The sequence below is a fragment of the Conger conger genome, chromosome 18 (genome assembly GCF_963514075.1).
Source record: "Conger conger chromosome 18, fConCon1.1, whole genome shotgun sequence".
Classification (NCBI taxonomy): domain Eukaryota; kingdom Metazoa; phylum Chordata; class Actinopteri; order Anguilliformes; family Congridae; genus Conger; species Conger conger.
In genome coordinates this window covers 10,071,626-10,095,028 of record NC_083777.1, presented here as the reverse complement: position 1 = coordinate 10,095,028, position 23,403 = coordinate 10,071,626, and the positions used below count along the sequence as shown (strand labels likewise).

Here is a 23,403-nt window from a genome sequence, read left to right as displayed (position 1 = left end):
TAATTACCGTCTCAGAGTTTCATGCCAACATCAATAGTACTGTGGTAAGAAAAGTGTGAATTTCCAGAGAATTTCCAACTTTGTGATTTCCAGAGAAGTTACTGATATCTGCAGGTCTGGAAAACCTTCCACAGAGCAGACTTGTGTCCCTGAGACTGAAAGATCAGTATCTCAGAATGACCTCCAACGAAGGAATAAAACCAACAGTACCAACATCTCTCCAACATTTATCCTTCTAAAAAAGGACGTGACAGTTTATGAGAATACAAACTCATTAATATAAAGATATATTTGTTTTAGAGTTTATATTAAACTTTGGCATTTGATATGGGAGGCTAGCCCAGGCTTGCCAGTTAGCTAGCTCACTATCATCGTGTTTCTTAGTCATGGAATTCTTCGAAAAGTAATGTAATACATGTGCAACAATGTTCCCACGGTAGCCTTCAAAATCACCCCCTCACTCCCAACACACACACACACACACACACACATAGATATACGTAGAACCATATTGCACTTTATTCAAGTTCAGAACTGGGATTCTGCTGAGGGAAACATGAAACGGAAACACTTATTGCTTTCTGTAACTTCGGCCTGGGGCCTGCTATTCGCTAGTGCTTCCACATGGTGCTTACACCCTGTGTTTCCACATGGTGCTTACACCCTGTGTTTCCACATGGTGCTTACACCCTGTGTTTCCACATGGTGCTTACACCCTGTGTTTCCACATGGTGCTTACACCTACAGTACAGTACCGGTCCATGTCTGGGAACACACTACGGGAAGAGAGAGGGAGAGAGAAATACTGACCATGTTCTCTCTGAAGAGGAGAACGACCACAAGGGCTGTACAATCATTATTCTGAACGGCAGATATGCGTGAACTTGGTCATCGATGAAGCGGATAAAAAAAGGTTAAAACTACGATGAGGAGAAACACACTTTAAAATGAAGAATTCCGTCACTTATTGTGCTACGATTCAGAGTGTCAGAATGCGTGACTGCTGTAAAAAGTGTCTCTGGGCCTCGTGACTGAAGCGGAGGGGTCTGGGGTGAAGGCCTCAGTGGTCGAGGATGCGCAGGTTTCCCGAAACGATCTTGTTCTCCAGCATGGCTCCGGCGGGAATGTCGATCCGGTCTCCATGATTGGCGATGATGATGACGGTTCCCTGGGGGGGGGGGGGGGGGGAGAGGGAGGAGTCTGAGGTTTAAATTCTGATAAAATTGGAGGAGGGTTGCCGGTTCGATCTAACCCTGGGTGTGTCGAAGTGTCCCTGAACAAGGCATCTAACCCCCAAATGCTCCTGACGAGCCGGTTGGCACCTTGCATGGCAGCCAATCGCCGTTGGTGTCTGAGTGTGTGTGAGCGTGTGTGTGAATGGGTGAATGAGAAGCATCAGCAGCACTTTGGATAAAGGTGCGATATAAATGCCAACCATTTACCATTTAAAAGCCACGCAGGCCTCCGTAATAAAAGGCTAAAGGTTACACTAGCCCTGATTTCAATAAATGTCAATGAATCTCACACAGTGAGACGGGGGGGCTACCTTTAGAGACACCTGCTTTCCGAAGGTGACGTCGCCCGAGACCGTCAGGTGATCCAGCTCCAGCATGTCGGGAATGCTCTCGAACCTGGTCAGATATTCCTGGACCTGCAGAGAATCGAGAGGACAGTGAGGTGAGGTGCTATGTATAAGGAAGCTGTGTTTTTTTACTGGAGCACTGAAATGCCACACTCCATGATCTGCACCTGATATCTGATCGGCTGTAGCAAGGGAGGGAGGGTTTTGGTGGGCAGGGTCTTACCGTATCACTGTTCCTGTCTGACTACTCCAAAATAAGCATAACTCAGCATAACTGCATAATCATGTGGGATTTGAGCCGGGCGAATGAAATCTAACTGCAGAGATTATATTCTACATCGCACGGAGACATGTCTGCACGCAATCCAATCGGTGGGTCGGAGATCGTTGAAGGATGCCTGAGAGGAGAGGAGCAGTGATGAGAGCCGGCTCCACTCGCAGCCCTGGTGGCATAAATATTTAGGTCAGGGGAGGCGGCCGGTGCAGACTCATTAAACATATACTGCAGGTCAGGGTGAGCAAACGCTCCCAGAGCTGAGGCCGATGGCGCTCCCAGCATGCCCTGCGGTTATGAACAAAAAGTGTGAGGGGAAAGGGATAAATCAGGCCCTCTGTAAGGGCCCAGTTCTGTTCCGAGGAGGGGCAGCTATTCGGGCCCTGGCAGTTCCTCAGGCTCATTTGCGCTGATGCCAGGAAAGGAAGGACGCAAGCTCAAATTGCACACGGTCTCCAAAGCAACGGCGTGCCTCTGCTAGTCCTGTTCTATAGTGTTTCAGACCATGTCCCACCATTCCTACACACCCCTGTCCCAGAACCCCTACGCCCCTGTCCCACCACCCCTACCCCCCCCCCCCCCCCCCCGTCCTGTCTCCTATGCCCTCACAAACACAAAACGCTACACCATGTTACTAATGTGAGTACAGTGCTCCAACATGGCTGCTAGCTCTGCTACACCATGTAACTAATGTGAGGACAGTGCTACAAAATGGCTGCGGTGCATGTTAAATAGTGATATGTTAAAGACTGAATTCTATTGTCCAACACAGCAGAACAGAGGCGGTATAGCAGTGTGAGGCCCATTTCCGTGGGGAGTTATCCCAACACCGCACAATACAGAACAACAGAGGACAACACAGTATAACTACATACCACTCACCAGACCTCACCACAACTCACAACAACACAGTATCTCAGTATCGTGTTACCACACAGCAGAGTTAATTACACCAGTACATCCTGGTAGAACCCTGCAGGGCAGGTTTCGGCGAAACAGCAGGGACAGTAAGTCTGTGCACCTTGGTGAAGGAGCTGCCCAGCTTGACGTGGGGCGTGGTGGGGAACTCCCTCTTCTTACTCATGGTGAGGGAGCCAGCCTCCAGGCTGTACAGGTTGGACATGACCAGCAGCAGGTCCGATGTGGTCTTCACCGGCAGGAACCTGCTGCGGGGCACGTTGATTCCCAGCGCGTGGTCGAAGCTCTTGATGGCGGCGCCCACCGCCGTCTCCAGCTGGAGAACGTTCACCCCCCCGTCTATGGTCTGCAGAGCGGAGAGAGAGAGCGGGGAGAGAGAGAGCGGGGAGAGAGAGCGGTGTTAATGCGCTCAGAATGAACTCCAGGAGATACTCTCAACAGTGGGTGAAAGAGTTACATGTGAGACACATTTACATTACATTGCATTTCATTGTATAAGACACCGATGTGGCATAACAGAACAGAAGGCATCAGTAGGATCGCTTATGGCGATGCACCAATAATTCATGAAGGATGACCAAAGGGGAAGAACAACAACAAACAACTCCCAGATGCAGGATCGCTGAATTGAGAAGATTACAGTCCACACACGACTGCTAAGCATCGTACTTACATTATCCATGAACTGACCATTGATTAAACTCAACACTCATTGACTATATGAGAGAAACCCGTAGATCGGCAGGCTGAGTCTCTGGAGCCCTGTGATGCTGTGTAGTATAACCATGAATGATTCTGAACCTATGCTGGCCTTCTGTTTTCCATCCTTCCTTCCATCTTGATTACTGGGCCATTTCCACTACAACACTTCCAGTAAAACTATTCAAAAACCCATAATGGAAAAATCACTTGAAACTGCACCATTTATTTTAATCTCATATATTCAACTGTAAGAACCTGATTTGAGGTGTAGAATTTTCAGGTTAGTCAAATGTGTTGTAACAGGTAGAAGCTTTGTTCTAATTTCCAGAGAAAGTCTTACAGAAAAGATGCAGGCTGTCCCAAGCTCACAGCCTAGCAGAAGACTAGCTCCCACTGTCGCATTTTTTAAAGCTGATGCACAAGTGAGCTATTGCAACACTACTGGTGAGCTGGGGAGGGTCACAAAAAAAAGAAATTTGGGTGTAACTCAATTACCAATAATTATAGGAACCAGAGGCACTACTTGACCAACCCAATTTAGCAAGCATTCACTGAATGCTACCTCATAGCAATCATAGCAAAATTATGTTCTAAATGTATTGCACCCCCCATGCCCACAATACAGTCAACGTGCTCCTTAAAACTGGTAACACCAGCTTTATAATTGCGGTCTTTAAGCAGGTAACACTTGGCTATAATGGTGGCCCTTTAGACTGGTAACACTAGCACTATAATGGCAGCCTTTGAGCAGGTAACACATGCACTGCAAAGGCGGTCTTTAAGCAGGTAACACCAGTGCTGTAATGGTGGTGTTTTAACAGGTAACACCAGTGCTATAATGGAGGCCCTTAACCCTCCTATTATGTTAAGGGCTTATGACTAGGGGTCCAATTGAGCCCAACAGTTTAAATAAACACACAATTATTGTAATAGAAATATTCAGACACTTGTCACCCTCTTATTGTTTCCAAAATGAATAGCCTTTTATCCATAAATATGAAAAATCTGTGAGAAACATCTCATTTTAGAGCCTGTGGTAGAGTAAGTGAAAGTTTGGCACCTGTATGGGAAAGTGCCACTAGAATCATCTGCAAAGAAATCTGAGATAAATAAAAATGGATGTATATTTTCTTACATTTTAAACAGTTACAGAGTCAAAAGAATCCCACACAACACATTTGTATCCAAAGTTGGTACAGCACTTACGCTTATTGCATGTTTACCATTTAATCCCACCAAATTAGAAAAAGAGAAAAATGAGATGGTATCAATATGAAACAGGGAGGGGTAAAGCAGGAAGCGTGGGTCACCTTTGGGTTAACGATGATCTCCAGCTCCATGGAGCTCTGCTCCTGCAGTCTCATGATGGCGGGCAGGGAGATCCACAGGTTGTTGGTGTTGAAGATCTTGAACTTGGTGACGGACTTGAACTCATCCACGTGGGCCTTGGGCACCTGGGCGATCTCCAGCAGCCTCAGCTTGCCCTCGTACTGTATGAGCGTGCCACCCTACAGAGAGAGACGCACAGTTTTTACATTACATCACATTAATGGCATTTGGCAGATGCTCTTATCCAGAGCGACGTACGGTTGATTAGACTAAACAGGAGACAATCCTCCCCTGGAGCAATGCAGGGTTAAGGGCCTTGCTCAAGGGCGCAACAGCTGTGCGGATCTTATTGTGGCCACACCGGGGATCGAACCGTGGACCTTGCGGGTGCCTGCCATGTACCTTCACCACTCTGCTACAGGCCGAGTTTGAAAAGCTCGACAACACGAAAATGACATTCAAGACACGAAGAAAAGAGTGGAAATTGGCAAGCTTGCTCGTGAAAGCTCTTAAAGCGAGCAGTGCCAGACACGGCCGTTAAATTCACTCTGGTTTATTTCTTCTGCGACTGAAGAGTTCTTCAGAGCCCTGTTCACAAGGCGCCGTGTTGTAAAGGTGTTATGATGTTGAGCAGCTATCCACTCAGTAGCTATCCGCTTTGCAGTTCCAGAGACGCTCGTGAAACCGCACTCTGCAATACGGCCCCTGGCCTTGCCTCATTCTAAAAAGGTATGATCATGAAATTGCTGCCTTCTGAGGAAAAGAGATTGCCGGAGATTACATTTTATGCAGTAAACGCACACCAAGAAAACTGTTGATAGAAACGTGTAATTGTAGTCTGAGTAATGTGTTTTTAGGAAAAATACTTTCGCTTCAAAGCTGCCCCTTGGTTCTGCATCAGGCGTCAATTTTCTTATAAGACCGCATCCGTACAAAATAACGACAGTGATGGTGAATATGAAGTAAGGATATTAAAAATTTATAGAAAATCTTCTTAACCAAAGCAGTGTCTGAGTGGGCAAACCTACCCACAAACAGCACATCGTGTAGGACAGCACATGACTAGTCAGCAGCACGTTTCTGGCAAACTAAAAATGTTTTATTCTTTAAGACTCAGACTCGAGTCGGTGACAGAAACTGGGCTGGCGTCCGCAGTCAGCCGTTACATTCTACACCTACCATCATACTTCTCCGTTCAAAGCTTCAGAATCGACGCTTTCTTCAGTAAACTATTTCAGAAATGAAAGGAAGCGAGAGGACGAAAGGCAAGGCGGCGGTCGCGCGCACCCTAAACGCCGGCGGAAAGGGAATGGCGGGACGGCGTACCTTGACGTCGGCCCGGGTCTTGTCGGTGACCTCCATGACGAATTCGCAGCGCTTGCCGTTGGGCTGGTTCATCAGGTGGTTGAGGATGTTGAGGTCCACGGTGGCGCCCAGGTTGTCGATGTTGGACATGAACATGTACTCCTTGCCCTCGGCGATCAGCTGGGCCAGCAGGCCGGAGTTGTAGAAGCTGGCGTAGATGTCCCCGTGCCCCGGGGGGTACCAGACGTCCCCGTTCTCCCCGGTCATCGCCAGGTCTGTCGCCACCGGCAGCAGGGACTCCTTATTGACCCGCGGATACCTGACCGAGACACGGAGCGCAACCAGAAGTGTGAGAAAGAGCCACCGTTAACGAGAAGGCCCCGCTCCCCGCCTCCCCAGCTCCCAAAAGATGTGAAGTAGTGCAGAGAACCAACCCCACAAAAGGTGACATTCATGCCAAAGCGCCACGGGAAATAACAATAAAAAGGTTATTACAAGGTTATGAATTGCTGGGAAGTGTTTACTCCAAAGTGTTTAAACCTGGCCCTCAATAGCCGCAGGGGCGGCTGGTTTCACCGCTAACGCTCAGCATTTAACCGATCCGTTACATTTGGGATGAAACGAGCAGGGCTCAGGGCTGCTCATCCCTCGTTCAGCTCAGGGCTGCTCATCCCTCATTCAGCTCAGGGCTGCTCATCCCTCGTTCAGCTCAGGGCTGCTCATCCCTCGTTCAGGTCACTGTGGAAGAGGAACGGGCCATAAAAGTCTCGATGAATCACAGAGGAGTAGAATGGGCAAGACTCAGGGCAGGTCAGGGCAATACTGACAGAGCTGGTGCAGAGACTGTTGGCAGTAGCCATGTCAAAGACACCATTTTGGAGGTAAACCGGATCAAGGTGCCAGGAATCCACATGACTGGAAAGGGCGAAGTATCAGTCTGGTAGCTATGCAGCAAAGTGGTATCCAAAACGTTACAGCCAACAAAGGGTTGTTGCTTTGTCTTCCAGTAAACCTTTGTTAAACTAAATGTACAGGTAACTGCAGTACCAATGAAATACAACTGAAAAAACATCTGTCGGAGGAAAACGTCGTGCTCGAGAGTAACCAACCTGGCCAAAGAAAACTAGCATCCTCCTAAAACGCCTGCATCCTACGCCATTTCCATGGTCCCCTGTCCATCCCCACTTTACCATTTTCTTCCAAACAACTTTCTACCTAAGTTCGATATACAGTTACCGTTTAATTGCATCCCAAAGGCAGGCGTGACTTGTGACAAATTCTTCTTTGAGTCCCCTTATCAAATATTAACACAGCCCCATTATTGCAGTCAGAGCCTCATTAATTTTTCATGTCCTGTTATTTCTAAATGGGAACCGACGACAGGTCAATACTGTGCATTATGAGAGACAAATAAAATCCACCTCCCAGCTCCACGCAGTAGATTCCAGTCTTTTACAAAGCACTTGGCTTCAGAGGCGGAAAAGGAACAACTGCAGACCCAGAGTGCACACCTCAGATATGCCAAAGACACGCAAGACATGCGAAAGGTAGACTAATTAAATATATCAGTTTCTCAGCTTTTCTCAGCTATTTTTATGGCTTAAGTCTTTAGGTTGTTACCTTCCAGACTAGTTTGCCATCTGTTGTATTCAATAAAAGTCTCAAGCCAAGGATAAAGGAATGTAATTTTCCTCCAATTTAACCAATTAAGAGTTTTATATTGTGTCTGATTCAATATTGACCGGCAATGCATGTGAGAAGATAAGCCACACACAACTTTTCTCTGCCAACTTTCATCGCCCAGTTGGCCAGTTGCCTGGGTTTCTGCCCGTCACTCCGCTTCATGGAAAATGAACGGACTTCCGCAAACAGGGTGACCAAATCGCTCACTGTATAGACGCAGGGTTCGAGCCGCACGTTTTGAAATAAAAACTGGTTCCCCACAGTGAAATACTGTAAATACTGTAAATATAGTAAAAGCTGCTGCCCTTTTATTCTGCATATTATGATAACGAATTATCCTAGACTATAAATATATGCAAAACCTAATCAAGTGACTCAACCTTTTATGGCCATATGCTGATTTTACATGAGTGAAGCACTAGCAGAAAGGACAGGCCCTTTACCTGTGGTTCCACGGCTGACTACACTCCGCTCTTAAAAGTAATACTGTATGACCCTGCTTTTTGGGAGCCTTTTCCAGGGCAGTGCACGGTGACTCTCACTTCTGAAGAATCTGTCATAATGGAGGGAGCATGCTGATGACGGCCCTTGTCCGTGTGGGCCCAGTCGGTAAATCCTGTCGGGGGGTCGCCCACCTCCCCCCTCCCCCAGGAGACGAGGCAGTGGGATGAGAAATGGGGCCATCACGCAGCGAATGCTGAACCACTCATTGTGTTAATGACAGACCCAGGTCGGCCTGTCTGAATGGGGTTACCCGGGTATATAGAGGGGCTGACTGTGGTAGGTGTGAGTGTTAGCGGGGTATAGACAGGCTGTAAATGGTAAATGGTAAATGCCAGGCATTTATATAGCGCCTTTATCCAAAGTGCTGTACAATTGATGCTTCTCCAGTCACCCATTCATACACACACTCACACACCGACGGCGATTGGCTGCCATGCAAGGCCCTGACCTGCTCGTCAGGAGCATTTGGGGGTTAGGTGTCTTGCTCAGGGACACTTCGACACAGCCCGGGCAGGGGATCGAACCGGCAACCCTCTGACTGCCAGATGACTGCTCTTACTGCCTGAGCCATGTCGCCCCTCCTCTGACTGTGGTAAGTGTGAGCGTTAGCGGTTAGCGGGGTATAGACAGGCTATACCTGCTCTGACTGTGGTAAGTGTGAGTGTTAGCGGTTAGCGGGGTATAGACAGGCTATACCCGCTCTGACTGTGGTAAGTGTGAGTGTTAGCGGTTAGCGGGGTATAGACAGGCTATACCCGCTCTGACTGCGGTAAGTGTGAGTGTTAGCGGTTAGCGGGGTATAGACAGGCTATACCCGCTCTGACTGTGGTAAGTGTGAGTGTTAGCGGTTAGCATATCTAAAGAGGCTATACCTGCTCTGGTTGAAGGTATGGATCTTCACCCTGTGGTGCGTATACTTCTGCAGGATCTTCTTGGTGTCTTCGTCAGTGTTGAAAGAGTTCATGAGGACGAGGGGCACGTCCGTGTTGTAGGTCTTATTTAAGTGCTACGGGAGGGGAGGTAAATGAGAGAAGGAACAATATTTAAACAGGCTCTCCATTGTCAACATTTACACACACACACACACACACACACACACACGCACACACACAGAGTGTTCTGGAATACACTCCTCTGTTTGCAGCACACACTCCTTTCTGCAGGCAGCGTCTCGTGTTGCGCAATAACTGCTTTATTACGTGGTTGTGCAACGCAACACTGCCACGCTGGCTTCAGCGAAGAGGCCCGTTGGTGACCTCTAAAGACATCCGCTTGCATCATCCAGAGAGCTGAACTTCCCTCTGTACTGAGAAATGCTTTAAGATCATGAAAAAAGAAAACACTTTATAAATGAAATATAATTATCATTATTATGATTACGTTTCTTCTGATTATGATTATCCTTATTAATATGATTCAGGCCGGGCACTATACTCCGGCAGTATGTACAGTCGTTATGGACTGAAGAGCACAAAAACTAATTTTGGTCACCGAGCACGACCATGCTAACTTTATGCATGACACAGCTTGCTGGTATGATGAGTTAATTCCCTTTGGAGCTCGTTTGGCCATATCTGTATGATTACAAAGTTAGCAGTGGCTAAAATGATACATGAGACAGAGCAAGCTCTGTGTTTGGCAGCCGGGCTGGGCGGGGGAGGGGGGGAGGGTGGGGGGGGGGGGGCGCGGGGGCCTCCAGGGGGGCAGCCCAACAACCCCCGTCTCCTGCACACAGAAGGGGCTCTGTTCCCCTGCATCCCCGCAGGCAAGCCCCTGGCCCCCAAGGCCCCAAAAAACACACTGCCTCTCTTTCCCCAGGACAGAGAAAACAGAACAAAAAGCTGCAGCCCGCTACAGAACTCACGGGAGGCTGCCGAATGAACTTCCCGACATTAGAAGAATAACTGTGTGTGCGTGATTGGGAAAATGTCAATGGAGCTAAGAGAGGCAGGGGGAAAAGAGAACACATGTGGTCACAGTTTTGAAATTCCTGAGCGTAGTGTAGTTTTTAAATCACGGACTCTCCTCTTCTCTCACCAGCCTGAGGAAATGATAATGGGAATGTACCGCTGGAAACCCCTTTCAGAGGGACGACGGTTCACGCGGTGCCAGGCGTTTTTCAAGAAGACCGTGAGCAGTGTAAAACTTGGCACTCTGGAGAGGATCGTGGGTAATGGAACACACAGGACTTTGCGGGGGATCTTGGGGAACGTGCAGCACCGGTTATGCTTTGCTGGGGGTCGTGAGTAATTCAATACTGGGCACTCTTTGAAAGGATGGTGGGTGATGGAATATTTGGCACTTTGCAGAGGACCATGACTACTGCAACACTTTGCGGGGGGTTCGGCATAGGGCACTCTGCAGAGGATTTCAGGAACCCTTTGGCCATTCCAGCGCAGTCCGATAAAGGAGTCATACATAATAAAATGAATTATCGAGTGAAAAAAAAGCGGTTAATCAAAAACACACTGGCCCCTAAACACAACTGCTGTCTAATCCTCAGTTCCAACAGCAGAAGTTTCCAGAACTGGAACAGTCCCTACAATTCCTCCAAGGCTTTGCACTGGCTCATTACCCTGTACAGATGTTTCCAGAAGGTGGGGAGAAAGGGGGATGAAGAAGAAGGGCCCCAGGGTTGGGGCCGTACCTCGATCTGCTGCACGGTCAGGTCCAGGAAGGTGTTCTCGTTGCGGACGCTGATCAGGCTCTTGGGGCCCTTGCAGCCCATGCTGGTGCCCAGGCCCCCGTTGAGCTTGACCACCACCAGCCTGTTGAGGCTGTCGGCCACGCTGTCCGGCAGGCCCCTGCTCTTAATCCGGTCATAGGGCTGGATCTGTGCGGGGGAGGAGAAGGACACAACCTCAGCACCGGTGCGATTAATCCCCGCGCACGGGGGTTCCGGGTCAGCGGCTGACATGTTTATATGTGGGGGGCGAAAACGTTAACTCTGAACAGCAGGGGTGAAACTGCTGATGCAACACATGGCCCTCTTACAAAACCTTTAGGTCCCAGAGGCCAGACCCCAGGGCCTGCTGGGAAGCAGAGGAGAAGATTGCGGATTATATTGCATTAACCCTCCAGATGCGAAACTCTTTAAAACTGTGTGCAACCTAAAGCAACACTTTTTAATTGTTACATCATACATAAAGAACAACAAATATTATGACTAAGAACTGTATTCATTTGAGAGTACGTTTTTATCCTGAAAGCACCAAAATTGGAAGGTTTGATATTGCCTTTTTGAGAGCAAGTATGTGAGCTTTTAGTGGGCTGTCAGTCAGAAGTGAACTAGAAGTGAATATCCATTATGGCAGGGACATGCCTCTGCAAACCTTCAGCTGTCGTATTACGAAATGAGAATATCATTTCCTGCTAATACATTTCTTTATCTTGTGGTTTAAAGAACATAACAGAAAGGTGACTGCACAGGGCATTGAACAACAAATGTTCTGGGAATATGAAATATAAAATAACCCTTTCAGGAGTTTTTTTTTTTCCACATAACCAGGGACAATACTACAAACACAGATATTCTGCAGTCACACAGCCCTGGAAACTACCTAACAGAATCTTGCGGTTAGGCAGGAAACAAGACAGATTGAGATGACTTCCTGGTTCACTGGAGTGTTTAATTTTGATACGTCGACACAGTTCACAACCCAAACATCGAGTTCGATACCAAGTCTGTCAGGGAATGTTAAAAAATGGCTTCTAGCCAAGGGTCTGTCAAATTGAATCTGACCCCACTGGTCAGAGGAGAGGGTCAAAGGAGATGACCTGGAGAAAGTCCATGCAGGCAGCCGTATATCCATGATGTTTGCGTCAGGGGCGACTATACAGCACAGAGATATACAACTCCTCAGTCCCCATTCAAATGAAATACAAGGAGCACAGAGTCTCCATCTCTACTGGCTGGGGGGTTGTTTGGTTTAAGGTGACTGAAGAAAAAACGAATCTGCCATGTGTCCCCCATCCCGGCTCCGGTTCCCCCAATAAAGAGGGCCCCCTGAGGAGGAGGTGAGGAGAGAGGTGTGTGTGTGTGTGTTTGTGTTTGTGGAGGGGGGTTACGCCAGCAAGAATGGGAGCTATGTGCTGCATCCTACACCCCCTCCCCCCGCCTCCATGGAAACGGCACCATTAAAGCTGGCGCATGGGAGGTAGCTCATCCAAACTGCCCCTGCCCTCCGACCCCCCACCCCCGAGACTGCCCCGTTGGGCTGACCAAGGCCTCCGCTGGGGGTCGTGCTCTGGTGTAACCGATATGCCGGAATGATGGACCAACGACACAGAGAAAGGGATAGGGTGAACGAAAACATTGTGAAACTTTACCCCAGAGAGACAGGGGGCAATAAATACAAACTGTGTGTGAATGAAGCCCCTCGTCAAACCGGACCACTACACGTGCAGTGTACGTAGGTGCACTACACGCAAGTACAGAGGAGCTGGAGAGAGCAGACGCAAGTACAGAGGGGTCGGAGAGAGCAGAAGGAAACTCTGAGCCTGTAGGTCACGTTAGAGGCCTCACACAGTGAGTCCGGCCTCTGAGAACTGTCAGCGTGCGCATGTTCATGACATGGGCGCCAAAAGATTTCCAAATACCTTCTGACAAGCTCCCCCAAAATCAGCTCAGCCCCCACAGGTTCACACATTGCAACAGGCTACAGGTCCAGAAGGAAGGCTGCCCTTCCGATTGGTCATTAAATCTAAACATCCCAAACAAAAATGCGTAAGGGGCAAGACTGAAGAACTGAGCTCTAGAGTGTCTGATTCAGTAAACTACAAGGTTTGGGGCATTTACTCAGCAATCCATTTGACTTGCATGGACTACAGCTGTAGCAGATGAGCTGAATAGCAGATGAGCTGTATAGCAGATGAGCTGTATAGCAGATGAGCTGTATAGCAGATGAGCTGTATAGCAGATGAGCTGTATAGCAGATGAGCTGTATAGCAGATGAGTTGTATAGCAGATGAGTTGTATAGCAGATGAGCTGTATAGTGGCCAGAAGCTCACACCTTGGCTCTCTTGCCTATCACACAAACACAACTATAGGGAGAGGATGGAGAACTGTTGCTGGTTTAAAGACAGCTACATCTGTGTAGTTTACCCGCCTTTCAGCCTCACATCGCTCACTATCACTCATTATCTTCGGTCAGCAGCTGGGAGGTGGAATTCAGGCCAGCGCAGAGCAGCCCTGCTCCAGATTCTGACCCTGTGAGCTCATCACCTTCCTGTCAAAAGCCTGGGAATTTTCATCAGCTGCCAGTGCGGCTGAACAGCCACACCGAAAAAATGTTCCTCCCTGCTGGAAAAAAAACAGCTCCAGCTAGGTTTTGAAACAGCTGGTAGCTGGTTGACCAGATACCAGCTCAGACAAGCTACCAGCACTAGCTGGTTGACCAGCTCATACCCAGCCAGACCATCTTATGACTAGCTTGGCCATGCTGGTTGACCAGCTCATACCCAGCTACACCAGCTTTATGATCCGCTTGGCCACTCACAGACATGTATTAACAGGGTTTAAATGACAGTCTCCAGGTCACACACACACATGTATTAACAGGGTTTAAATGACAGTCTCCAGGTCACACAAATACAGGTATTAACAGGGTTCAAATGACAGTCTCCAGGTCACACACACACATATTAACAGTTTGGAGGAGCAGGTCATTTATCTCAAAACAATAAGAAGAGAGGGAGCCAGTCCATTGACGGCTTGTTACTTCGGAGAATCACTTGGCGGTAATCCACGTGTCGTGATAAAAGGGAGTGCAGATTAAGAAGAATTTAAAGGATTAAAACCGTTGCCAGAGGTCTTGAAAGGGAAAGGCTGGGTTGGAGTGAAAATCTGTTTAATGTTGGGAATTTCACAATGAACGCTACGTGCCGGGCGAGAGAGCGCACAGCGTGGGATGACCCGTCCCAGCGGGACTTAAAACACTTTTTTAAAACGCTATTCCAGACGGATGAAAAATGCAGCAAGCAGAAACGGAAGAAAAAAACTCAAAATGAAAGCTAAAGCAAACACCGATAACGATTGTCAGTGGGTCTCGGTGAGAGACGGCTTATTGTTTTCGGAGCAAGGATGGGGGCGGAGAAAGAGCAGGGTGCTGACGGGACGCTGAGAGGGTGGCGAGATAAGAAAGCCGTCTCCTCCATCGGCACCGATAAATGAACAGACGGCTGAAGGCGGCCTGAAGATGTCCCCTCTGCGTGCTGACCGGAGAGGACACCAACCCGGGCCTGAGCTGCTAGCAGAGTCAACCGTCCAGTAGGCCAGTACAGTCAACCCCCCTGAAGTATCTCACCTTCTAGTTGGCCAATCTACAACCCTGTCTAGCCCCTGATCTAGTCAGTACGTCTGTGTCATAGCCTCCTCACACCCCACCAGATCTAATAACCCCCCTCCCCACTTCCTGGGATGTGTTTTCAGTCATCACAGTGCCCATTTGGTCCACTGTTTCCATCGGGGGACAGGGTATAAGTGTTGACATTCTCCCTCAGTCGTTGGGTTTTTTGTTCATCTGTAGTGGGGGTACAGACCCAATAGTTCCACTACTATATTTAACTACCTATTTGAAACAAAGTCATACCTGCATTTATTTTTCTACTGACAAACGTATGGAGCAATACATTTAAATCTTCACACAAGCAGCAAATGGGAGAAAGATGAAGCTACAAACAGACCTGGCAGGGGTGGGGTATAAGCTTGCAGGATGAAAAACAAAAGCAAAGAAAAGAACAGACAGCTCACTAACAGACGGAGAAGGCAAACTCTCAGAACTCACGACCGGAGCCTCGCTTGCTCGACGTTGAGCTCGAAGTCAGAGCCAATTAGCTAGAGAACACAAAGGTGCATTAAAGTGCGTCTGCCTTGTTGAGGACACTCATTTCAACACTATTCATCCCTTAGCTATACTCCAGCTTGCTACCATGTAAGGGCATGAGAGAAACTGTCCAAGGTTTAACACCAGGGCCCACTTCAGGCTCAGCATTAATACTGCATTCAGAACACCGAGCCCTCCACAGCCTTACGTGCACTCTACCATGTTAATAAGCGCAACAACAATTACAGTGTTTTACAGATCTCTGCCACATTCAAGGCACAAATTAAATGAATCGATATTTAACTGATGCAAAAATGACATGCAATGCATTCAAGTACATGGCACCAAATAAAATAATAAACGCAATTAGCAAAGGGTGAGGTACAGGGTAAGATCAAGCCACAAAATCAGAAAGTATAGCCCTTCCTCTGAACATTAAAAAGTAATGCATCACTTATCGGGGGAAATGGACGCAGAAACTCAACACAAATACAACACTGTGGTACGTTTTCCCCCTTGACCCCATCCTGGAAGCTGTAATCTGCCACTAACACTAAATACCGCCAAAACAAGCAGGGCACATGGCAGTTTTACTGCTATCGTGATTGTTGCCGTTTACTGAGAGTTTTGCTGACAACCAACACATTTACACCAGGAGTGCCCCTGGAGGAAGAAAGCAGGGGAGATTGTTCTTCATCCTGCCAATCAGAGGCTAAGGGAGAAGAGACTCCCTGCTGACCACAGATCAGCCATCAGTCATCAGGACCGTGTGGGATGAGCTGAAAACTGATCTGAGACCTGTACCACGTTCAGTCTTTTTCAAGTCAAACAGTACAACCGTACAGGCAGTGTACCTAAGAGAAAACCCATTACATTTTACAATGTGGAATTATTATTAGTGACATCTTGTCAAACAAACACAGATAACATCATGATGGGAATTTTCTTTGACATAGCCACAACCTTAATGACATTCTTCGCCTGAGCTATTCTGAAATGATTTTTTTTTTTTTTTAAACACTGTGAACAATGGACAGTCATTTCTAAGTGGATGTCACACAGCAACGCTTCGCCAACACTGTTTAATATTAAACTTCATCTGAGGAAAGAGCAGTCATAAAACCTTTTCAGACGATAGTGAGCAAGGATCAAAGTCTCAGTTCAGCACTCCTTAAAGTTCATCTACTTTTGCAAGACCATTGCCCTAGCTGTAGATTTTACAATGGTCAATAGTTGTTTTTTAGAGATTATTAAAATCTATAAATTTGGCTTTTTTTTATATATTCATTCCGTTTTAGTGTATGGTTCCATTCAACCCGGATGCTGATCATTTATATGTGCAATGAAGGACGTTTTAGATATTTACAAAAGTTTAAAATGTCCTACTGGCTTTACAATTGGGCTTTCACCTAAGCTTTTTGGCCATTTTGTGGCCTGAAGGAAAACAAACACACTTCAGGTAACAGCTATTAAAGTGAACGGTCTCTTTAACGTAATGAAATTTTGCAATGACCCAAATAAACACAGGTACACTACAGCCTGAGGTACAGATATGTGACAACTCTGTTGTGGGCATAGTGTCCTCAAGACTACTCACAAAAACCAGTAAAATACATAAAACTATATTGCACAGAAGGGATTTAAGTCCAAATTGCAGTTGTATTGAGCTCTACAGTAAACAATGACAATATACTAATTTCTACAACAACTCTGGACAAATCAAACTCGCAACATGAACACTGTCAGTCAGGAAGTAATAATAATGAATAATAATATATCACAATTATCACCTGCTGTTCACTGAATGAACAATCACAAAGCGCTACATAAGAAGATAATATGAAAGACAAGCAGATTATAGTAAGGTAACTGTCTGAGGCCCTTGCATACAGAGGTACGTGGATGAGGCAAAGACAGCTCCCAGGTGTGGGCTGTTTCCACGCCACATAAAATCCTGTTGAATATGTGTGGATTATCTTGCTGGGTAGGTTGGGCGTCCCTGAACACAGCAAATCACACCCGTGAAGGCACTAAATTCCAGCGATTCTTCAGTCACCTGACTGCTCCTTTTTCAAGATGGCTTTAGCCCCATTCTATTTTCAGAGTTTGGCAAATGCACATGTCCAGTCCACACAAATAGATCAACGTCAGGCTGCTCGCATTCATTCATTCATTCCTTCATCAATTCTGCCTTTCACTAATACCCCTATTCACATGTCCTATTCGACCTGATTGGCCAGGAGGACAGGACAGGGAACCCAACACTGGCACTAGTGTCCTTAAAACACCGGCCTGAACACTCAACAGCCATAGTGACTGAACTGAATGTTCACTGAGCAGTTCACTTTGAAATGTAGCTCACTCTTACTTCCTCTTCAAGAGATGGTTAATTTCCATATTTCTGTCCGCTCAAGCGTTTTAAAACGGGGAGAGGCATCGTTCACGCGGCACGTTCACGTTTTAGACATTCTGTCGCACTGTCACCGGGCTCAACAACACAAGGGATGAAGTGTCCTAAAAAGGCTAAATATGCCAGCGGTTACTCACGTCACCAACTAAGTGAGCTGACCGTAAAAAAAAACATAAGCAGACCACAAAGCTGCACACTGGGGAGCTTCCTAGTTTTATTTTAGTAAGGTCTGACAGATAAACTGCTTCAGTTTCAAATTCTGCAAAGATGATCTGTTTGTTCTTGTGTGTGGAGGATGAAAATGTGTTGTGAACATTATTTTGTACAATAAATATATGAAAGCATTTTCTGAGCAATGGCAAGTTGCTCAAAGGTTGTGCACAAGTACCATAATTTTAGAAGGAATTGGCTTAGTCATCGTTAAAATTGTTAAAACTCCCGTCAAAAGTTTAGTTCTAACTAATCTCTACCTGAAATTCCAACTGGAATACCTCTAAAATCCCCTGGGGGGGGGGGGGGGTGACTTTTCTCCACAAACACTCACCGAATCCTCTGGGGGCCTGTGAATCTTTGCCCAGTCCACAGAAGGGCCCTTTGCTTGTAAGAATCTGTGGAACAGCTCCTTGAAGCCTGCAAAGTCCTTTTTTGAAACCTGGAAATATAAAAACAAACGATAACATAGGTGAGATAAGCCTCACTGTGCGATCATAATCAGACCTTCCTCAATATTCTTCCTTCTAGAGAAATGTCATTCAACACAGTGCAAGGGCAACAGAGGATGACACCAGCACGCTAACATTATGCTCCAGAGGGTTTAAACCGTGAGTAACCACTGACAACATTGTGACCACTTGGTCCCTCCAGTACCTTTACCCGATTAAATACCACCCCCTTTTCATTAATTCAGCTTCTGTTATCTTTGAAATCACCAAGACAACTTTACCAACAATAAGCAATAATCGCTTATAATACTTATAGTTACTCTCTGTTGTGGCTGTGGCTACAATGCTTCAGTCCTACAATGCTTCAGTGCTTCAGTAAATAAACGAATACATACTGACATAAACACTTCCCATTTAACTCAGTCTCTGTTAGCCTCAGTCAGGAGCCTGTGGTCTGCTCAGTGTCAGGTTTTGAGCACGTGACAGATGGAGAGAGCGAGCTTTAACGCGGTGCAACAGTATGTAGAGAGTGGTACAGCTGGGAGACAAAATGACAGCCATATGGGCAGCCGGAGCCCCTCACACAGAGAAAATGAAAATGAATCAAAAGAGGATCCAGAAGGAGCCTCTCTGCTTCGTTTGTCTGGAGGGGGTCTGGGAGGATAAGAAGTAGCACAAGTCAGCAGTGAGGAAAGGGAGAGAGGAAAGGAGAGGCAGAAAGAGGGAGAGTGGAGGGAGGCCAGGAGAACAGAGAGAGAGAGGGAGAGAGAGGAAGAGGGATAGATGTGAAGAAATCAGATCATATAGTGCTCTTTCCTGAGCTAATTGGATATCGGTCAGCACTGTGAAATCTCTCCCGCTCCTGACACCTAATTCATCAGCTCCGTGAGTGGAGATTTAGCGGACAGAGATGAATCACAGCCAGTGCCCCTCTGCGATTTGGACAGGTGGACTAAATTCTGCCTGGCTGCCTCGTCGCAAATCTAGAGACACAGCGAAGGAAGCCTAGCCCACTTCTTCAAAAGTGGGACTCCTTCCCAACACATTTACTGCAGAACTGGCCCTCTCCGAGTTACTGCAAACTTTCTAGTGTATAATAAGGAAACTTAGTTCTCATGAGCCACAAAATGGATAGAGCTTTGGTGCATAACCTCAGCTAATCCCAGCATGGGAGTGTGACTCTTGATTGGTTCACACAAGTCTGTGGGGGAGGGAGGCTGTGCACACAAAGAGATAGAAATAAAGATGAAGTAAAAGTAAAGTGATATAAATACCCTCAAATCAAAGCTAAGAGTACATTAACCTGTAATGATCTATGTAGTGTAAATTCAGTGTAATGACCTATCAATCTAACTTCACGTGACATTTGCTCAGGTGATAAGAGCCTAACACCTAACCCCCAAATGCTCCTGCCTTGCATGGCAGCCAATCTAATGTAATTAGAATGTAATGTAATGTAATGTAATTATAGATTATCACCGCTGAAATGCATCACTTCCAGTGCATTTTACCACAGGCAAAACATGTGGCGGTACCCACCTCTGCCTCAGTTCCTGTGGCTGTCGAGAGGAGCTTCTCCAGCTCCCTGTGCATAGAGATCTCCAGCTGTTGTCGCATCACTTCCTGAAACTCTGCCATTTTGCCGTTGGGCAACTCCTTTCTCAAATCTGTGGAGCAAAACGCAGACGGCTCAGTCAAGCATTCAGTTATCTACACTAACTGTACACCGAGACGTACCATCTACTTCCTGGTTGCTAGACACGACTATGACTGATAAAGAAATGAGAGACAATCATAAAAAATTTTAAGAAACTTTTTTAAATGGCAGTGCACAATACTGTTTTGCTGGAGAGCTGAAATACAACTAGCAAGATACTGATACTCTACCCAGTGTGATCCGCAGTAAATCATGAATGCAGTTAAAAAATGGAGGTGAAATATAGCCTACATGTACATGACATACCGCAGAGGGGTTGTGAAATGTTAAGAATAAACGTGCCGTGTCTATCGGCACACCTGATCCGAACTCTCATGGGTATTCTAGACGGATCTCTCCATCAAAGTTCAACCAGGATTTACGGGGCTTATGTTTCCAATATTCCGCATACTTCCCTCTGGCACTCATTGCATGTTAAAATGAATAACGCAGAATTTTAGGCATGCATTGTTTAACAGATACAGGGGTATCAAATAATGTTTCAAAATGGCTGCCAGTTTGGCGGGTTAACATTTGACTGTATGTAAGGATGAATGAAATACTGTAATTTAATTCATAGAGACTATACAGAATGCAAAGAACACAACATGGGTACAATCTTGTCCCAAATATGAATGTAGGACATATGACAATTAGGTCAACAAAAGCATAGTGATATAATGTTCATATATCCACCTGGACCATATGAACCTGGTTCCAAAGGTTCATTTCTATCTCTGCATTCATGTGGAGGATGTTTGTATCATCTATAAAATGGGAGGCTACCACCCACCCCCAAATATATACAGACACATAGACACACAAATGTGCCACTCCCTCAGATTTACAATGAATATTCTGGTGCAATTATAGTTCCTCTTGTTTTTAATATGTCAGATAAGTATAGCCTACAGGACAGCTGTTAAGCCTAATCTAATATGCAACCACTGAAGCTGTTCAGACTGCTAGAACATCTATTCAAATGTAGGTGCTGATAGAGTCTGTCCAAATACATTTTTTTAAGTAAGACTTACAGCTTCTACTTCTCGATTGGAGCCCCAGGTCTCAGCAATGTTACTTAGCAAACATTATTCATTTTGTTGAGATTTTCAGATTTCCGCTCAGTCTACTCCCAGACACAAATCTGAGCAATGTGACAATGATTTTCTGACACTCTCTCGCTTCCACTGTAAAAGTCGTTTTACATGATATAGGCTACCATGAGGGACATATGCTAGGCAACAGCACGCAACGCCTAATCTTCTTTATGAAAATTCAAATTTCGTTCCACCATCCATTATCTGTCCACATCAATGTATGTTGATGTAAGAGAAGGTCTCTATTTTCTTCGACTGAATCACAACGCAGAACAACTGAAATCCTTGTGTGCAATATAACAGAAGGCAGCTTTTCATTAAAATCCTGTCCCAATGTCCAGAACGCAAACTGCAATGACACTGCAGTGCACCTAAGGACACGTGGACGGGTGGAATGGAACACAATCGGTTACTTCAAAGGGCCAATGTACCTTTGCTACCCAAATTCCTTGACTCAGATTTCAACACGTAGGCAATGCAGAAAGAGAGATGGGACGGCCAATTAACCGGGTCCGAGTAGTAGGCTATAGGCTATTGATTCTTTCACTCAATGATCTCGCAGTGGAAAAATTGACTGTTGCTATGTTTATTCATAGTAATACTCCAACATCAACTCCAATAGGCTGACGACAATTACAAGGATATCGAAGCGTTCCCAGTATAAAAGGCAATCATGATTAACTGAACTCTCAATATCCTAATCGGGCATGCTTAATTTTAATCAGTTCAGGAAAATCATTCAGAACTTGTAGAGCAACAAATAGCGTATATATCAAGAGAATCAGCAACTTACCTTCAACGGAGAAAGACATATCGATGGTTTTGTAGCCTAACAGCCTAACGTTATTTATTATGATTAAAATGCTATCAGAGTTGGTAAACTATGCGGATAGTTTTGTTATACTTGCGGATTCAATGTTTAAATAAAATAAATAACGTGAATACAGACAGTCAACAAATTGTGTGATTTATAAATATTATTCCTTATTTTGACAATAGCTTGTTAGTTAGCGACTTGTTTGCGCAGACATATTTTGAGGTACATGTTCATGAATACAGCTGGTTAAATCTCTTCCAAGCCATTTTCCTCAGAAATAAACAAAACTAGGTAAAATCCTTTTTAAATGAAACACATTTTCTCTCCTCCCACTTCAGCCAGCAAGGAGGAGAGAAACCACTCCGACCTTCGGTCGACCATACGTCAACTGCAATGGACTGGAGCAAATGAAACGCCCCTCGAAACCTACTATTTCAAGGAAGCATTTTAGTAGGTAGCTACGACCAAAAGGCTATTAGATGCGCACTTAATGATAGTCCTACTCAACCCCCTCCCCTGTCAAATAAAACACGTCACAATTCCCCGGTTGGCTCAAAGCTGAACTTAGGACATCTAGAACCGCGGACTTGCGGAGCATAACAGCCCATTTGGTCTTGTCTTCATTTTCTACACATATTCCTTAAACTTGTAATGAATGCTGTGGCGAATCTTGACATTGGGCGCATTACATGATAATGCCGTACTGCAAAACTACCTACTTCGTAACGAAGCTATTGCCCACAACTAAATACCATATGCGCACACCTTTCGTACTTGCCAGCTCGGTACAGACAGCCAGGCTAGTAGCTACAATTTTACTGAGCATCTGCGGAAATGGCAGAACGTTTGTTAAATCCATTTGTGATCTATAAATGACGTTGGCCCTTAAAACAAACCAAAAACCCAACAATGCACCATAGAGCATAATCGAAAAACATATGCAGCCTCTATTTGTTGTGGAAACATTTTTTTTTATTACGAATATTCTGAAACAATTTCATAGCTAGCTGGCTAACATGCTACCCACCTTTTATTTTAATATTTATTATCGACAATTCCTCGGGACAGATCCAATGGTAATATGCTTAGCTCAAAATGACCACGTTTACACTACACAGCAGATAAGATATATTTTTCATCAAGTTATTAACGAAGACACTTCCGTTTTTGAATGACTAATTTATTCGTCCCCTTTGACTTAAAAGACGCAGAATGCTCTCAGTACTCTGTAATCACGTACTCCGCTGTGGTCCACTCCCACTTTCTCTTCCAGCCGCATAAAACACATGATTTCATTGGTCCTTACACTGCGCTCTGTGTTCTTATTTGTCCCCACTACTCAGAGGCGGGACTTAAAAGAAAGAAGTTTCTGGCTGCAGGGTGACGCTAGAACCTTTAGGATTTAACATTCTGCAAGTCTGAGAAGTGCAAGCAGATCGTCGTCACAGGACTACGCAAAGGCCACAACATCCTTAAGGGCACCTTATGACTGATGAGACACTCATATTTGCACAAAAGATTTCGTAAAAAAAGGCAAAAGGTTTATTTTGTAATGTGATTCTGGAAAAAAAAAACTAAAAAACATTGTTCGACCGAAAT

At 45.8% G+C, this 23,403-nt stretch overlaps 1 protein-coding gene across 2 annotated transcripts; it reads right to left on the bottom strand.

Annotated features, from left to right (window-relative positions):
* Positions 1–497: 497 nt before the first annotated feature.
* On the bottom strand, positions 498–23,037 carry ugp2b (UDP-glucose pyrophosphorylase 2b). Of its 2 annotated transcripts, none has more exons than XM_061228541.1 (10): positions 22,832–23,037; positions 19,734–19,861; positions 18,077–18,184; positions 10,945–11,130; positions 9,170–9,303; positions 6,132–6,429; positions 4,787–4,984; positions 2,878–3,120; positions 1,547–1,651; positions 498–1,168 (listed from the first exon to the last, which is right to left on the bottom strand). In XM_061228541.1, the coding sequence occupies exons 2-10, from the start codon at positions 19,830–19,832 to the stop codon at positions 1,061–1,063; spliced, it is 1,479 nt and encodes a 492-aa protein (XP_061084525.1). In that variant the 5' UTR covers positions 19,833–19,861; positions 22,832–23,037; the 3' UTR covers positions 498–1,060. The 2 variants fall into 2 exon arrangements, with proteins under 2 accessions (XP_061084525.1, XP_061084523.1); XM_061228539.1 differs by lacking the exon at positions 22,832–23,037 and adding an exon at positions 21,781–22,209.
* Between the last annotated feature and the right edge of the window lie 366 nt (positions 23,038–23,403).

What these genes read in the sequence shown, in the direction of transcription:
- ugp2b (XM_061228539.1), bottom strand. An exon ending in CCACAGGAACTGAGGCAGAG is followed by an intron (nt 18,185 to 19,733) that starts GTGGGTACCGCC and finishes TTATATTTCCAG; the next exon opens with GTTTCAAAAAAGGACTTTGC. An exon ending in TGGGCAGCTCCTTCACCAAG is followed by an intron (nt 1,652 to 2,877) that starts GTGCACAGACTT and finishes GATTCTCTGCAG; the next exon opens with GTCCAGGAATATCTGACCAG.